Genomic DNA, 27,008 nt, shown 5'->3' with positions numbered 1-27,008 from the left:
CTATGGCCTCAGAGATATAGAGGAAAAAATATACACACTTTTTTTTTTTTTACAATTCTTTCCTGCTATTGAGTACCCTAGAATCTGCGGTATGGCGGGTGATTCTGTTATGAAGGAGTCACCGTAGGAGGCTAAAGCAGAAGTACAAGCTAAGTCCAGAAAACCAGAGAAGTTGGCAACTATCAGATTGCAGACCCCTGAACCTATCAACACAACTAGCAGTAGCCGTGGGGGGTTCCTACGAAGCCCTAGACCCCTCGATCACAGCCGGAGGATTACATAGGCCTAAAGAAAGAAAGGGGAAATCTAAACTGCCCCAGAGCAGACCCCAAAGCAATAGGCAGCCCCCAACATATAATGACGGTGAAGCAAGATGAAAATACTAACACAGACAGAAAGATAGACTGAGCAAAGACGGGGCCCGCAACTATCTAGATAGGAAAGGACAGGAAGGCTGCTGTCTGCAATCTGCCAAAACCCTATCAAAGACATAAGCCAACAAGCTGATATGAAAAAGGCCCTGAAGCAGCTAGGCTTCAAAAACTAAATAAGCACTCAGGTATTTTCAGAAGACAGAGCTAAATGAATTCAGCACACCCCAGCAGGGAATGGCAGAAATCCAGAAAAACAAAGCAAAACAAAGTCAAAGCACAAAAGCAAAAGGCCGAGCAGCAAACTTAGCTTTAGAGGAGCAGGAATTCAGACTGGTCTCCAAGGATCCCACAGAGAAAACACCCGCAGGGCAAAAGGGCATCGGCAGCCTTATATCCAGTCCGTAACTCCACTCAGCCAGTCATCATCATCAGCCTCAGGTGTTTGATAATCAGGCTCACTACCTTTCTTTACCAGAAGAGGGAGTTCCTCGGGCCTCAGTAATGAAGGGGAAAATGAACTCACAACAAAACATCTTAAAGGAGGAACTTGGGTTTAACACACAACCACAAGCACTTCATTACAAACACTAGAAAGGAGACGTTCAGAAAAGGCATATATGTTGGCGGAGTGTTGGAACGGAGTACTTCATCTTGCCTGGAGGTTGGCTGAGCCCCTGACCTGGAGGACACAGTGCCGAGGCGGGTGCCTGTACGCACAACAGACTGTGAATAAAGCTTTGGAACTACATGCCCTGGTGTCCTCCGCTTATTCCTGCGCCAACCCACTCAGTACTGCTACATCTCTGTGCTTAACACTGCACCATTACACTCTCCTCACTAGCTCTTCATCTACACTGCCCTGTGACTATAGCCCTGCCTGTGGAGGGCTACACCATCATTGCTGCACCACACCATCTGTCCCAGAGGATCTGTCTGCAGCGTCGGCTTAACACCTTCATTGCCGAACACCACAGGTGGCGTCACGAATCATCCACTTATAAACTTTAATCAGCCACTCTATTCCTTTTATATGGACGCCCAGGGCCACGGACCGGGTCACTGCCACTGTGACAACTCCCATTGAAACAAACGGCCCTGGTACAAGGTACCATGCTGCCCTGGGAGGGAGATCCACTCCCTTCTTGGTGAGGGCAACCAAGGGAGTTACCAAGGTGGAGAAGTGGGGAATGAATTGGCTGTAGTAGTTCACAAACCCCAGAAAGCGCTGCACCGCTTTGAGGGAGTGGGGTTCCTGCCAGTCCATTACCGCCTGCAGTTTGTCAGGATCCATAGCCAAACCCTGGGCAGAGATAATATAGCCCAGGAAAGGCAAGGACTCCTGCTCAAACAGGCACTTCTCCAACTTGCCGTAGAGGGAGTTAGCTCGCAAGCGGGCAAAGACTTTGCCAACCTCTCTCCAGTGGGAGTCCACATCCGGAGAGAAGATGAGGATGTCATCCAGATAGACAACCACCGAAGTGGAGCATATCCCAAAAGATATCATTGACAAAGTCCTTGAAGACAGTCGGCGCATTACAAAGACCAAAGGGCATGACCAGATACTCATAATGGCCATCCCTGGTGTTAAAGGCTGTCTTCCATTCGTCCCCCTCAGGTTACAGGCCCCCCACAGATCTAATTTGGTGAAAACTCTCGCTCCTCGTAATTTATCAAACAGTTCCGATATCAGGGGCAGAGGATACTTGTTCTTAACGGTAATAGTTTTAACGCCCCTGTAATCGATGCAGGGACGTAGTTCTCCATTCTTCTTCTGGATGAAGAAGACTCCCGCCCCCGCTGGTGACACTGACTTCCTAATGAATCCTCTTGCCAGATTCTCCCTGATGTATTGAGACATGGCCTCTATCTCTGGGAGAGATAAGGGGTAGACTCGACCCTGGGGAGGCTCAGCACCCGGCAAGAGGTCAATAGCACAGTCATAGGGGCGATGCGGTGGAAGGGTTTCCGACGCCTTTTTGGAGAACACGTCCGCATACTGTCGATAGTGTTTGGGGAGCGAGGAAAGATCTGCGGGGACCTCGGTGGAGGCAACCTGAACGCACTCCCTCAGACATCTACCCTCACATGATTTACTCCAACCAAGAATTTTCCCCGAGGACCACTCTATATGGGGAGAATGATAACGCAACCAAGGGACCCCTAGAAGGACCTGGTCGATACCCTCGGGCATGATGAGGCAGGATATTGTCTCCTGATGAGATGGAGACACTGAGAGTATCAATGGAGCGGTCTGGTGGGTAATCTGTGAGGGCAGAGTCGCGCCATTCATCAATCTGATGGTCACTGGCTTAGATATCATAACCAGTGGTATTGTGTGCCGTTGAACGAAGGCAGATGACATAAAATTCCCCTCCGCTCTGGAATCCATGCAAACCTCCACCGCCAGAGTGGAAGAACCAAACTCAACTGTCCCCTTAAAGGACAGCTTGGAGGAAAACTCCGCAGATTCTAGTGAGCCGCCTCCTACGGCCACTAGACGCGAGCGTTTTCCCTGCCGCTGTGGGCACCTGTTGGCTGGGTGACCAGACTGCTGGCAACTGTGATGCCTAACAGAGACAAGCAAACAAAGGGTGATATTGAAAGGTACAGATGAGAAGGGAGTTATGGAGTTGCTCCCCTGAAAAGTTTGTGATTGTCACAACTCCAATAATTGCCCATGAATATTACAGCTGCTGCAGACCTGTCAGCAAATGAAGGGAAACCCTCTTTTTCAGATTGATTAGTAGAAAAAGGAGATTGGTGTTTCAGAGTAGGCCGCACTGCTATATAAAGGAAGAAGTTCCAGAGTGGAATAGCAATATCATAGTTTTTATTTTTATGCATTTCGTGCTCACTTCAAGCTCTTTTTCGAAAACGAACTACATGGCACAATCAGTATAACAGGGAAAGGGGGTTTAACCCCTTAAGCCCCAAGGGTGGTTTGCACGTTCATGACCGGGCCAATTATTACAATTCTGACCACTGTCCCTTTATGAGGTTATAACTCTGAAACGCTTCCATGGATCCCGGTGATTCTGACATTTTCTCATGACATATTGTACTTCATGTTAGTGGTAAAATTTCATTCATATAACTTGAGTTTATTTGTGAAAAAAAACGAAATTTGGCGACAATTTCGCAATTTTCCAAATTTGAATTTTTATGCCCTTAAATCACAGAGATACGGCACACAAAAAACTTAATAAATAACATTTCCCACATGTTTACTTTACATCAGCACAATTTTGGAACCAAAATTTTTTTTTCTTAGGAAGTTATAAGGGTTAAAAATTGACCAGCGATTTCTCATTTTTGCAACACCATTTTATTTTTACGGACCACAGCACATTTGAAGCCACTTTGAGGGGTCTATATGATAGAAAATACCCAAAAGTGACACCATTCTAAAAACTGCACCCCATAAGGTGCTCAAAACCACATTCAAGAAGTTTATTAACCCTTTAGGTGCGTCACAGGAATTTTTTGGATATTTAAAAAAAAATGAACATCATATTTTTTCCACAAAAATGATCTTTTCACCACTAATTTTTATTTTTCCAAGGGTAACAGAACCCTAAAAGTTATTGTGCAATTTTTCCTGAGTAAGCTGATACCCAATATGTGGGTGTAAATGACTATTTGGGCGCATGGCAGAGCTCGGAAGGGAAGCAGCGCCATTTGACGTTTTTGGCTGGAATTGAGATCGGACACCATGTCGCGTTTGGAAAGCCCCTGATGTACCAAAACAGTGGAAACCCCCCACAAATGACACCATTTTGGAAACTAGACCCCCCAAGGAACTTATCTAGATGTGTGGTGAGCACTTTGAACCCCCCAGTGCTTCACAAAAGTTTATAATGCTCTGGCGTGAAAATAATCGTATTTTTTCCACAAACATGATCTTTTAGTCACCAATTTTTTTTTTTCCCAAGGGTAAAAGGAGAAATTGGACCCCAAACGTTGTTGTCCAATTTGTCCTGAGTACGCTGACACCCCATATGTGGGAGAAAACTACTGTATGGGCACACGTCGGGGCTCGGAAGGGAAGTAGTGACGTTTTGGAATGCAGACTTTGATGGAATGGTCTGCGGGTGTCATGTTGCTTTTGGAGAGCCCCTGATGTACCTAAACAGTGGAAACCCCCCACAAGTGACCCCATTTTGGAAATTAGACCCCCTAAGGAACTTATCTAGATTTGTGGCGAGCACTTTGAACCCCCCAGTGCTTCACAGAAGTTTGTAACGACTGGGCGTGAAAATAAAAATATATTATATTTTTTCAACAAACATCATCTTTTAGTCCCCATTTTTTTTATTTTCCCAAAGGTAACAGGAGAAATTGGACCCCAAAAGTTGTTGTCCAAATTGTCCTGAGTACGCTGACACCCCATATGTGGGAGAAAGCTAGTGTATGGGCACACGTCGGGGCTCGGAAGGGAAGTAGTGACGTTTTGGAATGCAGACTTTGATGGATTGGTCTGCGGGTGTCATGTTGCTTTTGGAGAGCCCCTGATGTACCTAAACTATTGAAACTCCCCACAGGTGACCCCATTTTGTAAACTAGACCCCCCACGGAACTTATCTAGATGTGTGGTGAGCACTTTGAACCCCCAAGTGCTTCACAGAAGTTTATAACGCCTGGGCGTGAAAATAAAAAAATCATTTTTTTCCACAAAAATGATATTTTTGCCCCCATTTTTTTATTTTCCTAAGTGTAACAGGAGAAATTGGACCCCATAAGTTGTTTTGCAATTTGTCCTGAGTATGCTGATACCCTATATGTGGGGGCAAAACACTGTTTGGACGCATGGCAGAGCTTGGAAGGGAAGGAGCACCATTTGACTTTTTCAACGCAGAATTGGCTGGAATTGAGATCAGACGCCATGTTGCATTTGGAGAGCCACTGATGTGCCCAAACAGTGGAAACCCCCCAATTACACCTCCAACCCTAACCCCAACACACCCCTAACCCTAATCTCAGCCCTAACCCTAGCCCTAACCCTAGCCCTAACCCTAACGGGAAATTGGAAATAAATGCATTTTTTTAGTTTTATTATTTTTTCCTAACTAAGGGGGTGATAACGGGGGGGGTTTGATTTACTATTTATGGCGGTTTTTATGTTTGCCAGCTGTCACACGCTAAAAGATGCTTTTTATTGTAAAAATAGCTTTTGCATCACCACATATTGAGAGCTATAATTTTTCCGTATTTTGACCCACCGAGTCAAGTGAGGTCTTATTTTTTGCGGGACGAGTTGACATTTTTATTGGTACCATTTTCGGGCACGTGACATTTTTTGATCGCTTTTTATTCCGATTTTTGGGACACAGAATGAACAAAAACCAGCGTTTCATGAATTTCTTTTGGGGGGGTGCGTTTACACCGTTCCGCGTGCGGTAAAATTGATAAAGCGGTTTTATTCTTTGGGTCAGTACGGTTACAGTGATACCTCATTTAGGTCTTTTTTTTATGTTTTGGCGCTTTTATGCAATGAAAACTCTTTTATATAAAAAATAATAATTTTTGCATCGCTTTATTCTGCGAGCTATAACGTTTTAATTTTTTTGCAGATGATGCTGTGTGGCAGCTCGTTTTTTGCGGGACAAGCTGACGTTTTCAGCGGTACCATGGATATTTATATGCGTCTTTTTGATCGCGCGTTATTGCACTTTTTGTTCGGTGGTATGATAATAAATCATTATTTTTTGCTTTGTTTTTTATTTTTATTTTTTAAGGGGTTTGCTAAACGGGTTAACTAATGGGACAGTTTTATAGGGCGGGTCGTTACGGACGTGGCAATACCAAATATGTGTACTTTTATTGTTTGTTTTTTTTATTTTCAAAAAATGAATTTATTGGGGAATATTTTTTTTTTTACTAATTTAGCGATTTTGTAAAAATTATTTTTACACTTTTTTTTTAACTTTATTACATTGTCCCAGGTGGGACATCACTGTCCTGTGACAGATCGCTGATCTGTCACATCACAGATCACTGTGACAGATCAGTGATCTATCACAAGCACTGCTGCAGACTTCCTCATGCCTGCGCTTTGCAGGCAGTGAGGCAGTCAGCTCCCTACAGGCCCCCGAAGGTCCCCGTCGCCATCTTGGATCTGGGGGCCTGTAGGGAAAGAGCCCCCCGCAGCAGCGCTGCACATTGCGCTGCTGTGGGGGGTTCAGGGAAGCACGGAGGGAGCCCCCTCCCTGCCGATGCTTCCCTTTAACCCCCGGTACACCGCGATCGTGTTTGATCGCGGTGTACAAGGGGTTAACAAGTCTGGGCAGTCCGTGACTGCCCCTGAGACATTGTGCCGGGTGTCAGCTGTGATAATCAGCTGACACCCGGCCGCGATCAGCGGTGCTCACCACGTGGGCGCCGCTGATCGCTATGACGTACTATCCCATCCCTGGGAATTAAGTCCCAGGGCACATGGACAGGATAGTACATCTCATGGCAGAAAGGGGTTAATTACTGCCATAAAAACACCAACACTTAACAAACTGAAACCGCCCACCTGTGAATGATCAAATAGTTAACATTGCAAAAAGGGTAGAATTGGTATAAAAACCAAAAGATATTGTTAAGACTGCAAGGAGGCTAATGACCATGTAATGAATGGGAGGTATTTATCACAGGGATGGCTGCTCCCTGTGATGTAACCCAGAGTATTTTCTTTAGTGCACGTAAGCACTAAGATGTCGTTTGGTGCACCTCGGTTGTGGGTAGCTATGAGAGATGGGCGGGTATGGCTACCCATATACCTCACATGTGGGTGTGGTTACAGCTTATGTAATGGAAGCTGTTGTTTGGCACATGGTCTGTGTGTTGGGGAGGGAGAAGGCCTCCTTTGTGTGTGGCTCCAGACCGAGCCTGGGAACTGGACACTAACCAAGTCTGTGTGACCACAGGCCTGGTGGAGCAGAGCACCGGTATGGACCGTGTTGCATTGTTTTCCCAGCTCTGAAGGACGTTTGCGTTTTGTTGTTGCTTATGGGTTTATGAAGTAAATAAACCTGCATGGACTTTATAAAGAAACGCGCCTCCTGTTTTCATCCTGCCGCACCTGAGTGAGTACAACCCCTACAAGACGTAAAACATGACAATAAGGAAAACAATTACGTTTGCGTTGTCTTGCTACCAAGCGCCGACAACTACAGTGTTCAAATACCATTTCATTCTTTAAATATAATTGTCCCATAATTCCTTAATTTCTTCTTATAAATATTTGTTTCTTTAGATCACAATTAATACCATGGTGCTGTACATGTGAAAAGGGTTTACATACAAGATACAATTATAGATAACAATGAACAAGACAATAGTGAGAGACTGGTACAGAGGGGACAGAGCCTTAGGGCCCCGTTACATTTAACGATGCACCAGCGATCCCGACCACGATATGACCCGGTCAGGATCGCTGGTGCATCGCTAAATGGTCGCTAGTGAGCTGCCAAACAGGCAGATCTCAGCAGCGACGCAGCAACGGTCGTTACTTACCTGTCAGACGCGGCGATGATGACGTCCTCCGCCCGCGTCAACGCGTTGCTCGACGGCGCCAGCAGGAAGCCCAGCAGGAAGCCGCCGACGAAAAACGGCCCAGGACGTTCTCGCGCGATCAGCGATAGCCAGCGGGGGGAGCCGGTTGGAGGTAAGTGTCACATGTAGCGAGATCGCTAGCAATATCGCTGCTGCGTCACAAAATCGGTGACGCTTTAGCGATATTGCTAGCGATATCGCTATGTGTAAAGCCCCCTTTATAGTCTACATGGTGTTGGGGGTTGTGGCAGCTCTGGTGGTGGTGAGGTGACAGCAGGGCATTGCAAGTTGTAAGCTTTCTTAAAGAGATGGGTTTTCATGTTTTGCCTAAAGGTTCTTGCATTTCATACCTGTATGTTCTAGGAAGAGCAAGCTGTCACCGGCTACCACCAGATTCCTGAGTAGTCAAGATTTTGAAAACCCTTGAGTGACTGTAAAGAATCTGCAGCAAGATTTAGTGTGATCAGGCACTGAGTTATTAGCTTGCACAGTAAAGCGCATGCTCAGACTACAAGACGTAGCTTCTACTGATCCAAAAGGAAAAAAAAAAGTGACTTGATTATGACTAAAACCATATGAAAAAGCCATAGAAGTTTGGGGCTTCTGTTTTGTTGAGCGAGGAAAAGAAACTAGAAAATTTCAGGACTGTGAATTAGCCCGGTATGTCTAGAGGAGGAAAAATGAAGCCTATGCTAAAATAAGCACCCTACCTTCAGTGAAGCATGGGTGTGGCTGGGTGATTCTTTGATTTGCTAGCACTGAAAACCTACAGGATGTACTGAATAGAGCAGGATGGATTCAATCAAATCAGGAAATCCTAGGAGAAAACATTATGTCTTTAGGGCAATTATCCCAAGAATACCTCAAAGTCCACAATGGCTTGGTTTTAGAAGATGTCCTGCAAGATTCTGGAGTGATCACCTGAATTAAATTTCATAGAAAATCTTTGGAGGGATTTGAAGAAGGCTTTGCAGTAAGCAAACCCAAGAATATTAGTGAACTGGAGGCTATTGACTCCAGGAATGGGACAATGGGTAAGATTATTCAGGAATGCTGCTAGAATCTGGTGTCTGGCTATGCATCATGTTTGCAGCAAGTCATAACAGCCAGATGGATGAAGTACTGTTATTAATGGGGTGAATAATTTTGATACTGCAGCAGCCATTCTTGTTATGATGAACTTGAAGAAACCACTTGTTATATGAGTTGCTTTGAGCTATTAAGGCTATGTGCCCACGTAGCGTTTAAATCCGGACACTAAAAACCGGACTCCTTCCCAGAAATCGCGCGTTTTTTCCGCGATTTGAAGCATCGCTTGGAAAGTGATTGACAGGTTGGTCACACTCGTCAAACATAGTGTTTGACAAGTGTGACCAAATTTTTACTATTGAGGCCGCCTATGCGGCCTCAATAGTAAAAGATAGAATGTTAAAAATGATAATAAAAAAAAAATCGGGGTATATTTACCTTCCGACGTCCCGCGCTGTCTCAGCGACGCTCCCGTTCCCAGCGATGCCTTGCGAGACCTGTGATGATGTTGGTCTCGCGTTGCTATAGCGATCTCGCGAGACCACGTCATCACAGGACCTTGCCGCAAGGCATTACTGGGAACGCTTAGGCCGGGAAGGCAGCGCGGGACGTCGGAAGGTAAATATACCCCGATTTTTTATTTTTTATTGTTTTTTTTACAGGGGTATGGTACCCAGGGCCTGGAGGACAGTCTCCTCTCCTCCACACTGTGGGTACCAACCGCACATGAGGTGCTTAACTTTGCGCATGGTGGGCATAGCCACATGGGGGAAGTAAGCGATTCTCATGCATTCCTATGGGTGCGGAATCGCGGCAATTCTTTGCGATTCCGCACTAAAGAATGAGCATGCTGCAATTTTTTCCGCGATGCGATTCCGCAGTGGAAAAAAGCGCGGCATTAGCACAGCATGTGCGGAATGCCATAGGAATGCATGGGGTGAGTTCTGTACACAATTTTTAAACGTCTTCGCGCCGAAAATCGCGGCAAAAACGCTTAAAAATCGCATCGTGGGCACACAGCCTTAAAGCTTTTTTGTTTGTTTCGTTTATTACAACAGCAAAAAGTTTATAAATTTTGCAAATCAAATTTGCAAAAAAAAAAAAAAAATTTTACTTGCAACTGTATATATTCAGTGGCATGTAAATGTTTGGGCACCCCTGGTCATAATTACCATAATTACTGTTATTGTGAACAGTTAAGCAAGTTGAAAATGATCTCTAAAAGGCCTAAAGCTAAATATGACACATTTCCTTTGTATTTTAGGTAAATATACATATATATCTATATATATAGATATATATATAATTTTTTTTCATCTTTTACATTTTAAAAATTACAAAAAGGAAAATGGGCTGATGCAAAAGCTTGGGCACCCTGCATGGTTAGTACCAAGTAGCAGTAACACACCTGTTTGAAAGTATCACAGCATGTAAATGCTTTTTGTAGCCAGCCAAGAGTCTTTCAATTCTTAAAGAACACCCAATCAACACACTGGCGCTACCAAATATATGGTGATTAAAGCAGCTGGGAGTTAGGTAGGTTCTGTGTGCCGACCTATCTGAATACTAAAAAATAGGAAATAGCGTGCATACTCCCGCACTAAATCTCCTGATAGTGGCACAAGCCCTATGTGTGAAAACTAAAACATCCAGAAATACAGTCACGCAAGAATCAGTGTGAAGAATGGCACTATAGAGAAATCCCTTATAACACTGTAAGGTGATTGCTGTTCGTGGACAAAGTGTCACGCACGGTGAGGGAAAACCAAGTGTCACATAAAGGGAAGTAGGGAAGGGGGGCCCAGACACTAAGGAAGGGATGTGGAGACCCCTAGGCTACATCTAATGTCTCCCTAGAACTCCTACCGAGTCCCTATATTGGTTCCTCAGCAATCGCCGAACCGGAACCTGAGGCCCTGAATCTCCCTGGGGCCTAGTCCTGAATAGGGAATGGGAGGGAGATGCACGCTAGGCAGTCTCCGCTAAGGTAAAGACGATAAGGTGAGACAAACAGGGGAACACTTTGCTGAATCGCCAGATACGGATACCAGAAGAGGGATTCCAGACACCAAACTGGAGCACTTTGAGGAGGTCCAACACTCTAGCAAGCAGAAGTGGAAATGAAGCTATTACCCACACTGGGTCACAGCTGAGCGACTGACTAAATAGATCCAGACTTCTCAGGGAAGGAGGAGGTCGACACTGGGTCCTAGAGGCAGATGGTTCAGGGAGCAGTCTGTATGGACAGGCGCTCAGATCTTCTGAGGCCTGACGCAGGATGATAGCTTGTCACCTCCAAAGCGCTCGTGAAACAAAGTCAAGTAAGACCTAGTAAGTGAAAATAGACCGACCAAAAGACTCACACCGGTTTTTAGTTGTGTGCAGTTTCTGCAAATGGATATATGCAAGTATAAGTGCTTGACAAATGAAGAAGGACCGCGTCTCCTTCAAAACTCGTCGGTTTTTGGCTACTCTATGAGCCTGTAGCTCTGCACCTATGAGGTCACCCTTTTGTGACTCCCACCACGTTGCTTCCGGCCGGAGCAGGGGTGTCTCAATACCTCGACAAGCCGTTGGTAAGCACGTGAACGGGAGAACCCTCCCACAACATATCACACACTGAACTGAACCTCACAAGCACGCATGTTTAGGACGAAAGCTGCAACTGGTCAGACACAATAAGTGACCATTTACTTATGTAAAGCACTTATACTGCGCAATCTTTCAGCAAACTAAAGCCCTTTAAGAGGTTATGCAACAAAAAGCATACCTGGTAAATCATAATGTTCAGCACATAGAGGTCTCACTATTCACCCCTCCTTCTGACTGCCGTTCACCACATACACTCATTTCTCTTGTGCTTTGATCTAGGCAGATGGCTCTATTGTGTGTAAGAAGACAGACTGTGTGGAAACCTGTCCTCATCCTATCATGGTGCCAGGACAGTGCTGCCCTGACTGTTCAGCAGGTAGAAATAACTCTGCTATTGCGGGTAAATCTAAGGAGAAATGGTACATTTGTACCAAAAACAAATTATAAATACTGTGCAACAGGTAGGGGTGGGTAACGTAGCTCATTGTGGTCACCTGAAGTCAACCATTACCTTCAACATGTTGCAAACTATATTTTTGCATGAAAACAAAAATTAAAAATTGTTTCTCGGCTCTTTTTTAAAGGTTGCTCCTATGGAAGGAAGACATATAAGAATAATGAGAGCTTCCCTTCATACTCAGATCCCTGCCTCACATGTATTTGCTTGGTAAGAAATATTGGAAGAATACATTGTTTGTTCTACTGGATTGATGAATGTATTGGAATTAATAATCCTCAGCAGGCAAAAATAGAACAGACACTATTCTTGTTGTACAGGTGGGTACTGTTGCTTGCTCACCCATTGAATGTGCTCCCAACTGCACTTACCCTTTCCACGATGAGGGAGAATGCTGCCCAGTTTGTCGAGGTGAGAAGGGCTGTATTGGTTGTGTATCTCCTTTACTTTGGTCCATGACATAAACTTGTTAATGCCTCTGCAGATTGCACATATGATGGAAGGAAAGTGCTAAACAAGCAAACGTTTTCACTGGAAAGTGAACCCTGTACCCAGTGCACATGTCAAGTGAGTGATTTCTTTTCCATTAGAAAATAAGCAATATTGAAACATAATTAATATAAGCAGTTAAACAAATTTATCATCCACATTTTTAATACGTAATAATGGTCCATTTTGGGTCCAGTTGGAGTCTGGCTTGGTTTTCCCATACTCCTTGGCTTCATTAATGTGGTCAAAATTTTTGGTTTTGCATTTAATGCTCTCATTAGGGCAGACCACATTGTATTCATTGCTAAAGTGGAGAGCAGTCGATTTCAAGAGTCAGTTACAATCCTAGATTTACACAGACATTCCCATATTGGCCAACTCTTTGTTTCCTCAAGGAATCTAGGTGACCAATTTTATTTTGTGGAAAGCCCAAAAAATAACTAAACTTCATGACTTTCTTATCCACTCATGACATTCTCTGATTTTGTACTTCAATATCACCCCTCCTGTTCTCCATCTGAATTGTTAGATCACCATTCTAAACACCTTGGTGGACTCAGGAATGGAGATTACTTATTTGGTGTTGTAATCCACAACTATAAATTCCCCGTTGAGAGCGGGTCTTCTTTTCATTCATCCTAGGATGTCAAAATTGATTTTATTCTACAAACAAAGGTGGATATCCTTTGCACTTTATCTCCACATAGATGACAAATTTATTGTGACACATTGACTAAAGGGAGGTGACTGTCAACTTATTAAACATACTTCATACTGTGGATCACATAAAAGTGAACCTTTGATACTATTACGCCCGTCTCAGTAATTGAAAACATTCAGCTGCCAATTTAGTTGGCAGAAATGGCTGAAGCTACATTTTTTTTTATATCCCAGCATCAAGACATAACATTGGGGAGCCCGAACCCAAATTATAACACTGTTACGGGCTCAGGAGGCGCATGTGGTTCGTGGACCCACTGTGCCATGGACCGAGGAGAGCATGGAGGGGCTTCGCTAAGTGAACACCTGACTCTTCACTATAGCCCCTGATGGTGGGGTTAGACTTGGCTCCAGATGGACGCCAGGTTTTTCTGCAGGGCAGACCTCAGACACATGGCAGCTGATTCCCAAAAGGCAGGACACGTACCGTCTCTTTAAGAACCAGGAAGTTCCTGAGTGTGCGCCCTGAGCAGCAAAGTATACTCTTTTTATCTGCCCCATTTAGATCAAGAAGGTGTTGTACTAGTAATGGACAACCCCTTTAACTACAGTATTTTGCATGGCTTGACTATCTGGATTTAAGGGGTAATCATTCCAAGCTTGAAAATTGCTAATTTTTTTTAAATTTTTTGTCAAATTTCTGATATTTTTATTAATAAACACAAAACATATTGACTTAAATTCACCATTGTCACAAAAAAATTATCTCAAAATCACTGAAATATGTTAAAACATTCCAGAGTTACTGCCACATATCAGGTTTGAAACATTTGGCCTGGTCACTAAGGAATTAAACTATTTTATTTGGAAATTTACCAAAAATTATTTACCGTACCTTTTTTTGAAAGTGATGGAAAGGGCTGCAGTAATTTTGTGGATTAGAACTCTCTACTCTTTAATATAATAAATAATAATTTAATAACCCCCTTTCTTTCTCGCTTCATTGGGGGACACAGGTTACCATGGGTGTATGCTGCTGTCGCTAGGAGGCTGACACTATGGAAATAAGAAAAAGTTATACACCTACCGACAGGCACAAATTATCTCAGTTTTTGCTTAGTGTCTGTAGGAGGCGGACCTGGATCTTACACCAGATACGCAGTGTCTTTTTCTTTACAGGTTTTGTGTGTGTTTATTAATCATTTCACCTTTGTTTTTCAGATACAGCTCGTCCGGTAACGGTGCAGATTTCTCACCCAGTTTTCCCACATTTAAGCGACCGAGAGAGCAGTGTGATACAGTCATATGTTAAAGTTTGGGCACCCCTATTAACGTTAACCTTTTTTCTTTATAACAATTTTGGTTTTTGCAACAGCTATTTCAGTTTCATATATCTAATAACTGATGGACTCAGTTATATTTCTGGATTCAAATGAGGTTTATTGTACTAACAGAAAATGTGCAATCTGCATCTAAACAAAATTTGACCGGTGCAAAAGTATGGGCACCCTTATCATTTTCTTGATTTGAACACTCCTAACTACTTTTAACTGACTTCCTGAAGCACTAAATTGGTTTTGTAACCTCATTGAGCTTTGAACTTCATAGCCAGGTGTATCAAATCATGAGAAAAGGTATTTAAGGTGGCCACTTGCAAGTAGTTCTCCTATTTGATTCTCCTATGAAGAGTGGCATCATGGGCTCCTCAAAACAACTCTCAAATGATCTGAAAACAAAGATTATTCAACATAGCCTTTCAGGGGAAGGATACAAAAAGTTGTCTCAGAGATTGAACCTGTCAGTTTCCACTTTGAGGAACATAGTAAGGAAATGGAAGAACACAGGTACAGTTCTTGTTAAGCCCAGAAGTGGCAGGCCAAGAAAAATATCAGAAAGGCAGAGAAGAAGAATGGTGAGAACAGTCAAGGACAATCCACAGACCACCTCCAAAGACCTGCAGCATCATCTTGCTGCAAATGGTGTCACTGTGCATCGGTCAACAATACAGCGCACTTTGCACAAGGAGAAGCTGTATGGGAGAGTGATGCGAAAGAAGCTGTTTCTGCAAGCACGCCACAAACAGAGTCGCCTGAGGTATGCAAAAGCACATTTGGACAAGCCAGTTACATTTTGGAAGAAGGTCCTGTGGACTGATGAAACAAAGATTGAGTTGTTTGGTCATACAAAAAGGCGTTATGCATGGAGGCTAAAAAACACAGCATTCCAAGAAAAACACTTGCTACCCACAGTAAAATTTGGTGGAGGTTCCATCATGCTTTGGGGCTGTGTGGCCAATGCCGGCACCGGGAATCTTGTTAAAGTTGAGGGTCGCATGGATTCAACTCAGTATCAGCAGATTCTTGACAATAATGTGCAAGAATCAGTGACGAAGTTGAAGTTACGCAGGGGATGGATATTTCATCAAGACAATGATCCAAAACACCGCTCCAAATCTACTCAGGCATTCATGCAGAGGAACAATTACAATGTTATGGAATGGCCATCCCAGTCCCCAGACCTGAATATCATTGAACATCTGTGGGATGATGTGAAGCGGGCTGTCCATGCTCGGCGACCATCAAACTTAACTGAACTGAAATTGTTTTGTAAACAGGAATGGTCACAAATACCTTCATCCAGGATCCAGGAACTCATTACTAGCTACAGGAAGCGACTAGAGGCTGTTATTTTTGCAAAAGGAGGATCTACGAAATATTAATGTCACTTTTATGTTGAGGTGCCCATACTTTTGCACCGGTCAAATTTTGTTTAAATGCAGATTGCACATTTTTCTGTTAGTACAATAAACCTCATTTGAATCCAGAAATATAACGGAGTCCATCACTTATTAGATATATGAAACTGAAATAGCTGTTGCAAAAATCAAAATTGTTATAAAGAAAAAAGGTTAACATTAATAGGGGTGCCCAAACTTTAACATATGACTGTATAACCCACATCGCCCTCTCTCGAACCCGATGGCAGGACTTTGTCCCCTGTCCCCCCTTTGGGGTGTTTCAGGGTGACTCTCGGTGGCCAGTCCTTGCCTATTCCCCTCCTCACCCCTCTCCTTGGAGAGGGCTGAGAGGAAGACGGTGTTCACCGGTGGTGGCCTTCCCCCTTGTTCCTAAGGGGTTGACGCCGTCTTCTGCCCCGTCTGGAGACGGTGCGGGAAAGAGGATCTTCTCTCCCAGGACCCTCTCATCCCGAGGGCTCCTGATGTGATCCTCAGCTATGAAGAGGAGCCGGATTCAAGAAGCAAGGTAGTATGACCCCCCCACACAGCACTCACCCATAAGCCCCTGCAGCTCCTCTTTCTCCTTCTACTCGGGACACAGATTAAAATTTTGCGCCCTTTTTTTCCCTACAGTGCACGCTGTCCGACATTTTACAGCCTTCTTCCTCTAGGCTGCTCTCCGTTTAGGCCACGCCCTCTCCAGCATTCTCCCTATCAGTGGGCTCCTCTCCCCTGCCGCACAGCTTAGCGTGGCAATTCTCTCATCCTCGGTCCCAGGCACGCCCCTCGCCAGCAACAGCCAATCGGCGCCTTACTTTCATTTCTTCCAGCGCCGGGCACGCCCCCCCTGCCTGCTTGTCGGTCCCGACGCTAACATTGGGCTCATAGCAGAGTCTTCCCGCCCCCACAGGCGTGCCAGCCTATCGGGACGCTGCTTTCTGTTTCTTCGGCCGGGCATGCCCCCTACTTTTTCGGCGCTCCTGGCCTGACTAGCCAATTACAGGGGGTCCCTAACTTCCCTCAGACAATAACCCCACCCACCGTTCAGTGTGTCTCGTGGCTCAGGGTGCACAGCGTCCATCTTGAGCTCCTGCAGCGTCCTCTCTGACTCGGGGGACACATCTACCTGCTTCCTGCATCAGAGATCCGGCGGGAGACACAGCTACATGCGCTGCTGCATCGCGGTGTGTCTGGTAGGCTCTGCATTCCCCACCCCTTGCCACTTGTTAGCTCCCCTCAGCAGTATCGCCTCCATAGCGTCCTGCTGCAGTCTTCACATATGCTCTACCTATGCCCAACCCTGCAGGGGCCTCTGCCTATATCCCTTCGGTAGTTCACTACGCTTGTGCCCGCTGTAAAAGAAAGTGGGTTTCAGGCTAGCCGTCTACCTTCTGTCCGTCCTGCTGTCCTTCCACTATGTCTGCCCATCAGGAGACCTCTAGAGCCCGGGATGAAAGCACTCCTCCCCCTCCGGAGTGGGCTGTTGCCATGTCCCAGTCGGTGTCAGGTCTGACTGTGGCCATGTCTCAGTCGATTTTAGATGTCACCAAAATATCACAGTCCCTGGTACAGGTCCTGGAACGTATGCCGCATCTCTCTGCTGCCACCAGTGCTCCGAACACCTCACACGGTGATTTGCACGCACCTGACCACGACCTTCACAGGGACAGATCAGGAGAAAGGTCTAGGAAGCGGACTCTGTCTAGCTCCTCTTCAGATTCCACAGCACCAAGGGTGCCCCTCTCTGCCCGTTCCCCCTCTTCGCAGGCGGACATCGGGTCAGATGTAGCCTCTCTGTGAGAGTCTGACTCTGATGCAGATCAGACCTCTGGAACGCAGGACATGGTAGATAGCCTCTTTTCGGCTATCGTTCAAACCCTCGAAATAAAGGAGGAAAATGCTACTGCTCAGGACCAATCTGTTTCATTCAAACGGGTAAAACGTCCTTCCAGACTTTTTCCCCAATCACAACGAGTTTGAGGTCACTACCTCTAGACACTGGGAACATCCCGGCAAACGCTTCCCGGGAAGAAAACGACTAGACATCCTTTACTCCCTTAGTTCAGACCTTGTCAGCAAATGGTCTGAATCTCCTGAGGTGGACCCGCCAGTTTCACGCTTAGCATCTCACACAGTCCTGTCCATTCCCAATGCGGCATCTCTTAAGGACGCTACGGACAGACAGATTGAGGCTCTAGCCAAATCAGCCTTTGAGGCATCAGGCGCTTCTTTCTGCCCAAACTTTGCCTCCTCATGGGTGGCAAAAGCAGTATCTTCCTGGGCCAAGATGCTTCGTCGAGGCATTGTGGCGGCAGCTCCCACAGAAGAGCTAGCAGATTTGGCAGACCAGATTGCCCATGTTGCGCCCCTAAGGCTCAGTCGCCACAGAGGTACTGCACCTTCTCTTAAGGTGTGGTGCCCCCCCAACTAGGTAAGTTGGGAACTCCTTTCCACACTCCAACACCTGCATCCACACACAGGATAGTTCAGCAATGGACCAGATTGCGGTTCCATGCTTAGAGGATAGCAGAGCACCTTTCGTGGGTCCTTGCTTCGTAACACGAGATGTGCTGGGAGGTGGGTGGAGTTAGGTATAAAAGAGTGTGAATGTTTAGAATTGGAGTTCAGTTCAGTCTGGAGGTCAGTCTGACAGGAGGTCAGCCTGAGGGGAGCTCAAGGCGGAGGAAGGCAATCAGTCAAGAGAGGCTGAGGACTGGTCTTGGTGGGACGAGCTCCCCAGAGGAGAGATAGAAGAGAGAGTGCTGCAGCTGCCTCAGTGATCTGAGCCAGCTGGCATGGGAAAGGAACAGAAGGAGAAAGACATAGAACTGCAACCTAAGCTTCCATAAGAGAGAGAAGGAACAGCGCAGAACGAAAGAGTAGGAGAACAGAGAGGAGTTGTGGGTTGGAAGAGGAACCCTGCCTATAGGTTCTCAGTGCAAGGCCGGGGCCCGGTCCCCGAGGTTGTATGGACACTTATGGTTCTGCAGCAGACACCGGTGGAGTAGTTGGCTGTAAATGCACTACTCCCATCTAAGACTTGGGACACAACAGCAACACGGATAGAGAGCCGGGATCCTGGAGGTCCCTGAGCAGGCTACAGCTGTCTGTCATACAAGTAAGGTTCTAGGAACATCTGACAGGAGGAACTTCAGAGTAACCACGGTACTGGAGCTCTTCACATTAATAGGCGCAATAGAGGAGTCGTTCAGGACAGGTACATATTGGCGGAGTGTTGGAGAGGAGAAGCCTGACTTGCCCGGGAGGTTGATTGAGTCTCTGCCCCGGAGTACACGGCACGGAGGCCGGCACCAGTGTGTACCAGGCTTCACTGAATGCTGCCATTTGCTCAGCAAGAGCAAACAGCAACATTATTGCTATTCACCGCATCCTTTGGTTGAAGGTGTGGAGCGTAGATCCAGCTTCCAAAAAATCTCACTGGCCTACCGTTCCAGGGCTCCAGGCTCTTTGGGGCCAAGCTGGACCAGATTATTTCGGATGCCACTGGAGGCAAAAGTACTTCTCTGCTCCAATCCAGGCCAAGGGCCCTCAGCCTTTTTGGCCCTTTCAACCTCTCTCTTCCTCAGGCGGATCCTCCCAGCAGGACCGTTCTTCCGCACAAGTGGAAAGAAGGAGACCTTCCTTCAAACCTGCCCCTCGCTGGAGATCTAGGAGCAGCCCCTCTAAGCCCTCCGGTTCTCTCGGCCACAGATTTTCCTCAAAATGATGGGTCATCCCCACCTGGGAATATTTCCAGGGTGGAAGGCAGGCTTCTTCTTTTCAAGGAAACTTGATTGGCAGCGGTCGACGACGCCTGGTTCAGGGAGATTGTCATGTCAGGCTGCAAGATAGAATTTTCTTCATTCCCAAAAGAACGTTTCTTCCTCTCTCGTCCACCAAAACAGCCCTCTCATGCCCCAAGGCTTTCCCAGGCTGTCTCTTCCCTCCTAAGCTCAGGAGTACTCTTACCCGTTCCTTGGCACGAACGGTTTTCTGGGTTTTACTCAAACCTGGTCGTAGTCCCAAAAAAGGACGGTTCCCTTCACCCGATATTGGACCTCAAGCAGTGGAATTGCCACCTTCAGGTTCACCACTTTCGAATGAAGTCCTTGAGCTCGGTGATCGCCTTCATGCAGTCGGGGGAATATCTTTGCTCTGTGGACATTCAGGACGCTTATTTGCATGTTCCTGTTTGTGTGCAACATCAGAGGTTCCTCCGGTTTGCCATACAGGAGTGCCATTACCAGTTCACGGCTCTCCCATTCGGTCAGGCGTCTGCCCCCAGGGTCTTCACGAAGATCATGACGGCGGCCATGGCCATCCTTCGTTCAAAGGGGATTCTTATAATCCCTTATCTCGAGGATCTCCTGGTCAAGGGTCCATCTCGCCGAGACTGCGATCATAGCCTCTAGATCACCCTGGACATGCTGCGCCATCTCGGCTAAATCATTAACAAAGAAAAGTCGACCATGATCCCAACTCAGCGTCTCGTTTTCCTGGGCATGGAATTCGACACCATCCAAGCTCGAGTCTTCCTTCCAAAGGAGAAATTTTCATCCCTCAGGCAAGGGATCAAAACCCTAAAGCGACCGGTCCCTCTTCCCCTTCGGCTCTGCATGAGAATCCTGGGGAAGCTGATTGCCTCCATGGAAGCAGTGCCATATGCCCAGTTTCACTCCCACCCTCTTCAGCTGGCCCTCCTGTCTGCCTGGGACAAGACGACGATTTCCCTAGACAGACCAGTGCTTCTGCCTCCCAAGGTGAGGCAATCCCTAACCAGTTGGACGCTTTCCAACTCGGTCCAACGCAGGAGATCCTTCCTTCCTGTTCGGTGGCAGGTCATCACCACCGATGCCAGTCTCTTGGGTTGGGGAGCAGTTTTTCTCCACCTAACAGCGCAGGGCCGCTGGGAGGCTCAGGAAACTCTCCTCCCAATCAATCTCTTGGAGATCAGGGCAATCCTTCTTGCCCTCATCCGCTGGCAGTGCCTCCTCGAAGGCAAGCCAGTCCTCATCCAGTCGGACAACGCCACTGCCATGGCATACATAACTCACCAAGGTGGAATTCGCAGCAAGCAGATCATGCTGGAGGTGGCAAAGATTCTGCGTTGGGTGGAAAGCCATGTTCCCGCCATATCGGCCGTCCACATTCCAGGGGTGTACAACTGGGAAGCCGATTTCCTGAGCCGTCAGGGGCTCGTGCCAGGCGAGTGGTCTCTCAACCCCGCCGTCTTCCACCAAATTTGCCTGAGGTGGGGCGTTCCGCATGTCGACCTCATGGCGTCTCAAACAAACCAAAAGGTTCACTGATACATAGCCAGGTCTCGAGATCCAATGGCGTCAGTTGCGACGCACTTGTGATCCCGAGGTCCCAGTTTCACATGCCTTATCTGTTCCCACCTCTTTTCCTGATTCCAAGAATCGTGAAAAAGATAAAGGCAGAAGGGGTCCCCATTCTGTTAGTAGCTCCAGATTGGCCACAGAGGGCCTGGTATGCGGAGCTAGTGAACATGCTCTCGGACGTTCCCTGGAGGCTTCCAGACCACCCAGACCTTCTATCACAAGGGCCCCTCTTCCACCCAAATTCTCGGTCTCTGAGCTTAATGGCATGGCCGTTGAGGCTGCGGTCCTGAGGGACACAGGTTTTTCCCACAAGGTCATCCAGAGCATGATTAAGGCAAGGAAGCCAGCGTCTTTGTGCATCTATCACAGATGTTGGAATGCCTTCTTTCAGTAGTGTGAGGTCAACAGTTTGTTTCCTATGACTTTTTCTCTTCTCTCAGTTCTTGGTGTTCTACAGACGGGTCTCGACTCCGGCCTTTTCCTCAGTACCTTATAGAGTCCTCCCCTCTCTGTGTCCCTATCCAACTCATCCCTTGGAGAGATCCCTCCACAAGTTGGACTTGGTCAGGGCAATTCGAGTCTACCTTGCTAGGACTGCTTCCTTCCGTCAGTCCGATTCCCGGTTTGTCATCGGAAAGGGTTTCCAGCCCCAAATCCACCATTGTTCGTTGGATTCGTTCAGCGGTTCTGGAGGCATACCGCATCCAGGACAAAGAGTCTCCTCCGGGGGTGAGTGCTCACTCTACCTGGGCTGTGGGAGCTTCCTGGGCCGTTCGTCACCAGGCTTCGGCCTTGCAAGTACGCAAGGCTGCTATCTGGTCGTCCCTCCATACCTTCGTGAGATTTTACAAAGTAGATACTCACGCCTCTGCTGATGCAGGCTTGGGTAGGAAGATACTGCAGGCGGCAGTCTCCCACCGGCCGACCTAAGTACCCTTCTCTCAGCATTTCTTTCCCACCCTTGGGAGTGCTTTTGGATGTCCCATGGTAACCTGTGTCCCCCAATGAAGCGAGAAAGAAAGAGGGATTTTTGGTACTTACTGTAAAATCTCTTTCTTGGAACCTTCATTGGGGGACACAGCACCCTCCCTTAATGTTGTACCATGTTGGCCAATGTGCCGTTGTTTGGTTGGTACATAGGTTGAGTTCTTATAGTTGCTCTTACTACTGCTTTTGCACCAACTGAAGTAATTTGGGCCTGTCGGTAGGTGTATACTGCCGGGGACGAGCTAACTTTTTCTTATTTGCATAGTGTCAGCCTCCTAGCGACAGCAGCATACACCCATGGTAACCTGTGTCCCCCAATGAAGGCTCCAAGAAAGAGATTTTGCGGTAAATACCAAAAATCCCTCTTTATTCATTATGCCTTAGGCCCCATTCAGGTTTCCTTTTTTTCTCATATGTGAAAAAAGGACCTATTTTCATCTGTGTTTTTGATCCGATTTTAATCTGTGTTTGGTCAGTGAGTCTGTATTTGCCATCAGTGATTTTCTTTTATGCCCCCCCCCCAAAAAAAAAAGAAAAATTACAAAGCTTCTCCTACCTGTTACCACACTAATCACAGACAATACACGGATTGGTCACTGATGTCATCCATGTGCTGTCTGTGATTTTTGCTGACCCATAGACTTGTATGGGTAATTTTAATCCATGATTCAGATCACAAATAGACGACTGCACAATTTTTTTGCAGACACGTGGTCCGTAAAAAATCCCATATACTGGTGAATAGCCCCATAGATTAGAATGTGAATTTGTTCTATCAGTGAAAATCACATATAGAACAGATACATGAAAAATGGTAGTCTGAATGTGGCCTTAGCCAGATTATTATGTGATATACTGGTATTTTACTAGAAAATTATTCTTTTTTATCATGAGGTTGGTGAGGTACAATGTGAAGCCATCTCCTGTTCCACCTCCTGCTCCCATCCATATACATTTCCAGGAGAATGCTGTGCAACCTGTGAAGGTATGAATTATGTTTCTCTAAGATATAAGTTATGTCTGTAATGTATGGGTTATCAACACCCTATAGTCAATCTAACAAAAGCATAAAATTGTAGACAAGATAGGACAATGTCCATTGCAGTCACTTACCACTTTTAGTACCGGGGAGAAAATGGTTTACAGGATGTACCCAAAGGTTCACTGTAGGCAAGAACTCCCTCTGGCACTGGTTTGCATCACATTCACACATGTTGATTCAGCTTAGTTTTTATTTTATATTTGGCGTAGTCTCTATTTTAGCATTTTTTTTATATTGTTTTGTACAATGAGGCATTTGTAAAGTGATGATAATATTGTACCTCTCCGACATCAGAGTGTGCCTTCGAAGAACATATTCTGGAGAATGGAGGTTCCTACATAATGAAGCCTGATCCCTGTGTTGTATGTCATTGTTTTGTAAGTGTATCCACTATTTTCTGTTAAATCTCATGCACATTTCTTCATGTGACCCAACTGATAGATTGGACCAGTATATTTAGTCTTAAAAAGGTTGGAGAATTTCTAAAATGCCCAAAACTTTGGTTTATGTAGTAGGAGGTGTCAGTAACATGGGCTGCTGATTGTGTGTCCAAGAAAATCCAATATACAGCATAAAGGGTAACAGTACAGTGTATTTTCAAGCAGTTTCAAAGTTTATGACTTCTTCAGGAAGCCACAAAAAATCTGTGGTCTGACATAATAAAACATAAATACCCCCATTCTTTACCTCTGCTATGCATTTCAATACCCCCTGATGCTCATGCTGTCTCTATCCAAAAGACTCAAAATGGTGGAGTCAGATGGCGTTCAGTACTGTGCAGTTAATGGAGATTTTGCTGCCTGTCTCTACCATGCACTTAACTCATCTGTCCTTTGTATAGTGCTTGACGAGAAGGGTAGGCAGCTGTTGGGTAAATCACAAGAGAGCTGCTAACTTGAGTCCCATGGACAGGGACAATACAGTCATCCACTGTTTACAATGCTGATCCCTGTGCAGTAGGGGGCGCCGCAGCTCTGATGTAAATACTTGAAATATTTATGATTGGCTATAGCTAGAGTTGGAGCGAATAGACTTCCAAGTCCAATTGGATCGCCCCCAGGGCTGTGGGGTTACTCGGTACCGGGCCGGTGTCTCAGTGGGATGTGTTACGGTGGCGGTGACCCGGTCCTTGGCCCTGAGCGTCCATTCAAAAGGGGTCAAACGTAGCCGAATAAAGTTTATAGGAAGATGATACGTGACGCCACCTGTGGTGCTCGGCAATGAAGGGGTTAAGCCGACGCTGCAGTGCAGATCCTCTGGGACAGATGGTATAAGGCAGCAAAGATGTGATAGCTCCCCACAGGTAGAGCTGTAGTCCCAGGACAGTAGTAATAGGTGTTGAGGAAGAGGGTGTAGTGTTAGGCATAGAGATGTAGCAGTGCTGAAGGGGTTGCAGGAAGAAGGCAATGACACAACAGGGTGCAGTTTCCTTTAGTGCAGTCCAGAATCCAGATTACAGGTGGAACAGGAGTTAATCAGCCTGGAAGCAACTTAGGAATCTCTCTATGCAGATGGGTTGTGTAGTCTCCTTCCTAGCACTTATCTGAGGTACGTGCAGTTCTGAGTTACACTGATGTTCCTCTTGCTTACTCTCTTTTAGAACTCCCCTCGTAAGGCAGGCAGCCGTAGCCTCCTCTTTCTGGCTCACACACGTTGCTGCTGTGCCTCTGAGTCTTAGTTGGGGACAGAGAGTCAGTGATAAGCGGTCATTCAGGAGCACTTAGGAAGCAACCCAGGGGCAGACAAGGATGTCAGGTCTCCACCACAGCTCCAGCCGAAAACCTCCAATGGAGGATAGTAGCAAGAAAAAAATGGAAAACGGTCTTAGGAGCACAGGAAAGAGACTCAGACAAGAGATGGGTTTAAACCCCAACGCGTTTCGACGGAGGATCCGTCTTCATCAGGTGGAAACTTCCACAGCTAGAAGTGAGCCTGACTTCGGCTCAATCTTCCAGTTCATCTCTCCCAAGTCCACACACTTCGCTTTCTCCACACGAACTCCACTAACTTCCCTTTCCTGGCCACAGAGAGCAGCTCCTCAGCAGTTTGGGTTGAGAGCTCCCTCTGCTGGCCTGGAGTGGGAACTGTGCTATGTGCTGGATTTACCTGACAGAGAGATCCTTCATTGCTTCCAAGCATGACATCACCCACCCTAGGAGGTAGGTAATGCCACTGTGGCGACCATACTCCTGGGGGCGCCACACAATTCCATCATCCACAAAAGTGCTCTATGACCGCAGGTATGGGAGAAGGAGTAAAAACTCTTACCTGATGGCGCCCTGGCACAACATCACATTGCAACAATGAGGAAGAGAAGAACCGCAGTCATGTAAGAGGTGGTACTCTCTTTCCCATTCCAGCAGCCATAGACCAGTTTGTGATATGTGAATAAATTTGCACCAACTTTAGATATGGCAGAACTCAACAGTTTAACACATTTTAGAATTTTGACCAGGAAATGGTTAACCCCATTAGGCTGGCCATAGACATAAGATATCTACAGACCACCAACAGCGGAATTTGGTGAGAATGAGATATATGTGATGGACATACAAATATTCTGGATCTTCCATAGATGTAGTGATGTTTATACAGATTTCCATCCCTAGGCTGGGAATGTTCATTGTGAAGAGAGAGAAGGTTCTTGTACCCCATGTGAGCAGAAGACTCAGGACTGTCTGAATGGTATGTCCAGTAACAAGATTCCATGTAAGTCCTTAGATAATTTATGATCATGTTTTTTTTCTTTTCTAGAAGTCCCAGGATCTTTTCACACTAAACAGATACAATATTCTCAGCAAAATACAATAATGCAAGAGGGCAATACTCCAATAAAGCTACTGAGTGTTACTAATCCACCCCTACCGAGTCGACTGTCCTTAAACTTGAAACTCATGTCACAGAGGATCTCCATGACTTTATCCACTACCTCAGCTCTTCCCAGATTTTTTGCTCAAACTGAGGTCCTAAGTCACCATTCATTTCACAATGAAAAATTGTCTAAAAATGATAGAACTTCTCAAACCCTCGAATTAGTGTCTGATCTTCAATCGAAACCAACAACAGATACACAGGTTGTTCCAATATCACATAGTGACATTTTAAAGACTGATTATTTGTCTATTTCTACCTCTGCCATATTTCCGATTTTCTCAGGGACCACCAGAAGACCTTTTTCAACAAGTCACTCTACCTCAATATTCCATGATCAAGTTGTCACTAATCAGACTCCTAATAGTAGGTCTCAAGGATTTTCTGAGTCATCTCATTCACCATCACCTTCCATGAGTTCCTTACAACAATTACTACAGGTTTCCAAACCTCCTTCAACACTTCCAACATTCTCTGAAGTCATTGCCAGAGAAGAAAATCTCCATGAGTCTCCCCATGATCTTATCATGTCATCATCTTCGGCATATGACACTGATATGGATTCAATCTCTCCATCAAGTCCTTCAGGTCATCTTCCACATTGGACATTTAACACAAGGCTTTCACTCACAGTTTTGGAAGAAACGAAGATAACACTTTACGAAACTGAACAAAATGCAGGTAAAATTTATTGCAGAATTTGACGTTTGCTTCTGGTTGAGTATTGTTAGCAATAGATTTTATCTCTTCTATGTCTGTGAAGTGAACCTGTAGCTCTTGTGAGGTTCTGCATTCAAACTTCAGAAAACACCATCCACTTGATATTCATTGTTAGGGGAGAGTCACACAGCCGTATAACTTAGCGATGATAGCAAAGCAATGTTCGGAC

The 27,008-nt window shown here is 45.9% G+C and overlaps 1 protein-coding gene across 1 annotated transcript in view; it reads left to right on the top strand.

Annotated features, from left to right (window-relative positions):
* The window catches only part of VWCE (von Willebrand factor C and EGF domains), a 260,888-nt gene that overhangs the window by 181,122 nt on the left and 52,758 nt on the right, over positions 1-27,008 (top strand). Inside the window, exons 19-26 of the mRNA XM_073573945.1 lie at positions 11,814-11,910; positions 12,119-12,201; positions 12,312-12,402; positions 12,476-12,558; positions 23,101-23,191; positions 23,543-23,625; positions 25,858-25,933; positions 26,003-26,800. Coding sequence (XP_073430046.1) covers positions 11,814-11,910; positions 12,119-12,201; positions 12,312-12,402; positions 12,476-12,558; positions 23,101-23,191; positions 23,543-23,625; positions 25,858-25,933; positions 26,003-26,800 — 1,402 coding nt within the window. The remainder of the gene's footprint in view (positions 1-11,813; positions 11,911-12,118; positions 12,202-12,311; positions 12,403-12,475; positions 12,559-23,100; positions 23,192-23,542; positions 23,626-25,857; positions 25,934-26,002; positions 26,801-27,008) is intronic.

This window comes from Dendrobates tinctorius, unplaced genomic scaffold (genome assembly GCF_039654945.1).
Source record: "Dendrobates tinctorius isolate UK_male_01 unplaced genomic scaffold, ASM3965494v1 ptg000037l, whole genome shotgun sequence".
Lineage (NCBI taxonomy): Eukaryota > Metazoa > Chordata > Amphibia > Anura > Dendrobatidae > Dendrobates > Dendrobates tinctorius.
Note: the sequence above shows the minus strand (reverse complement) of the source record. Positions and strands in the feature narration are given on the sequence as shown.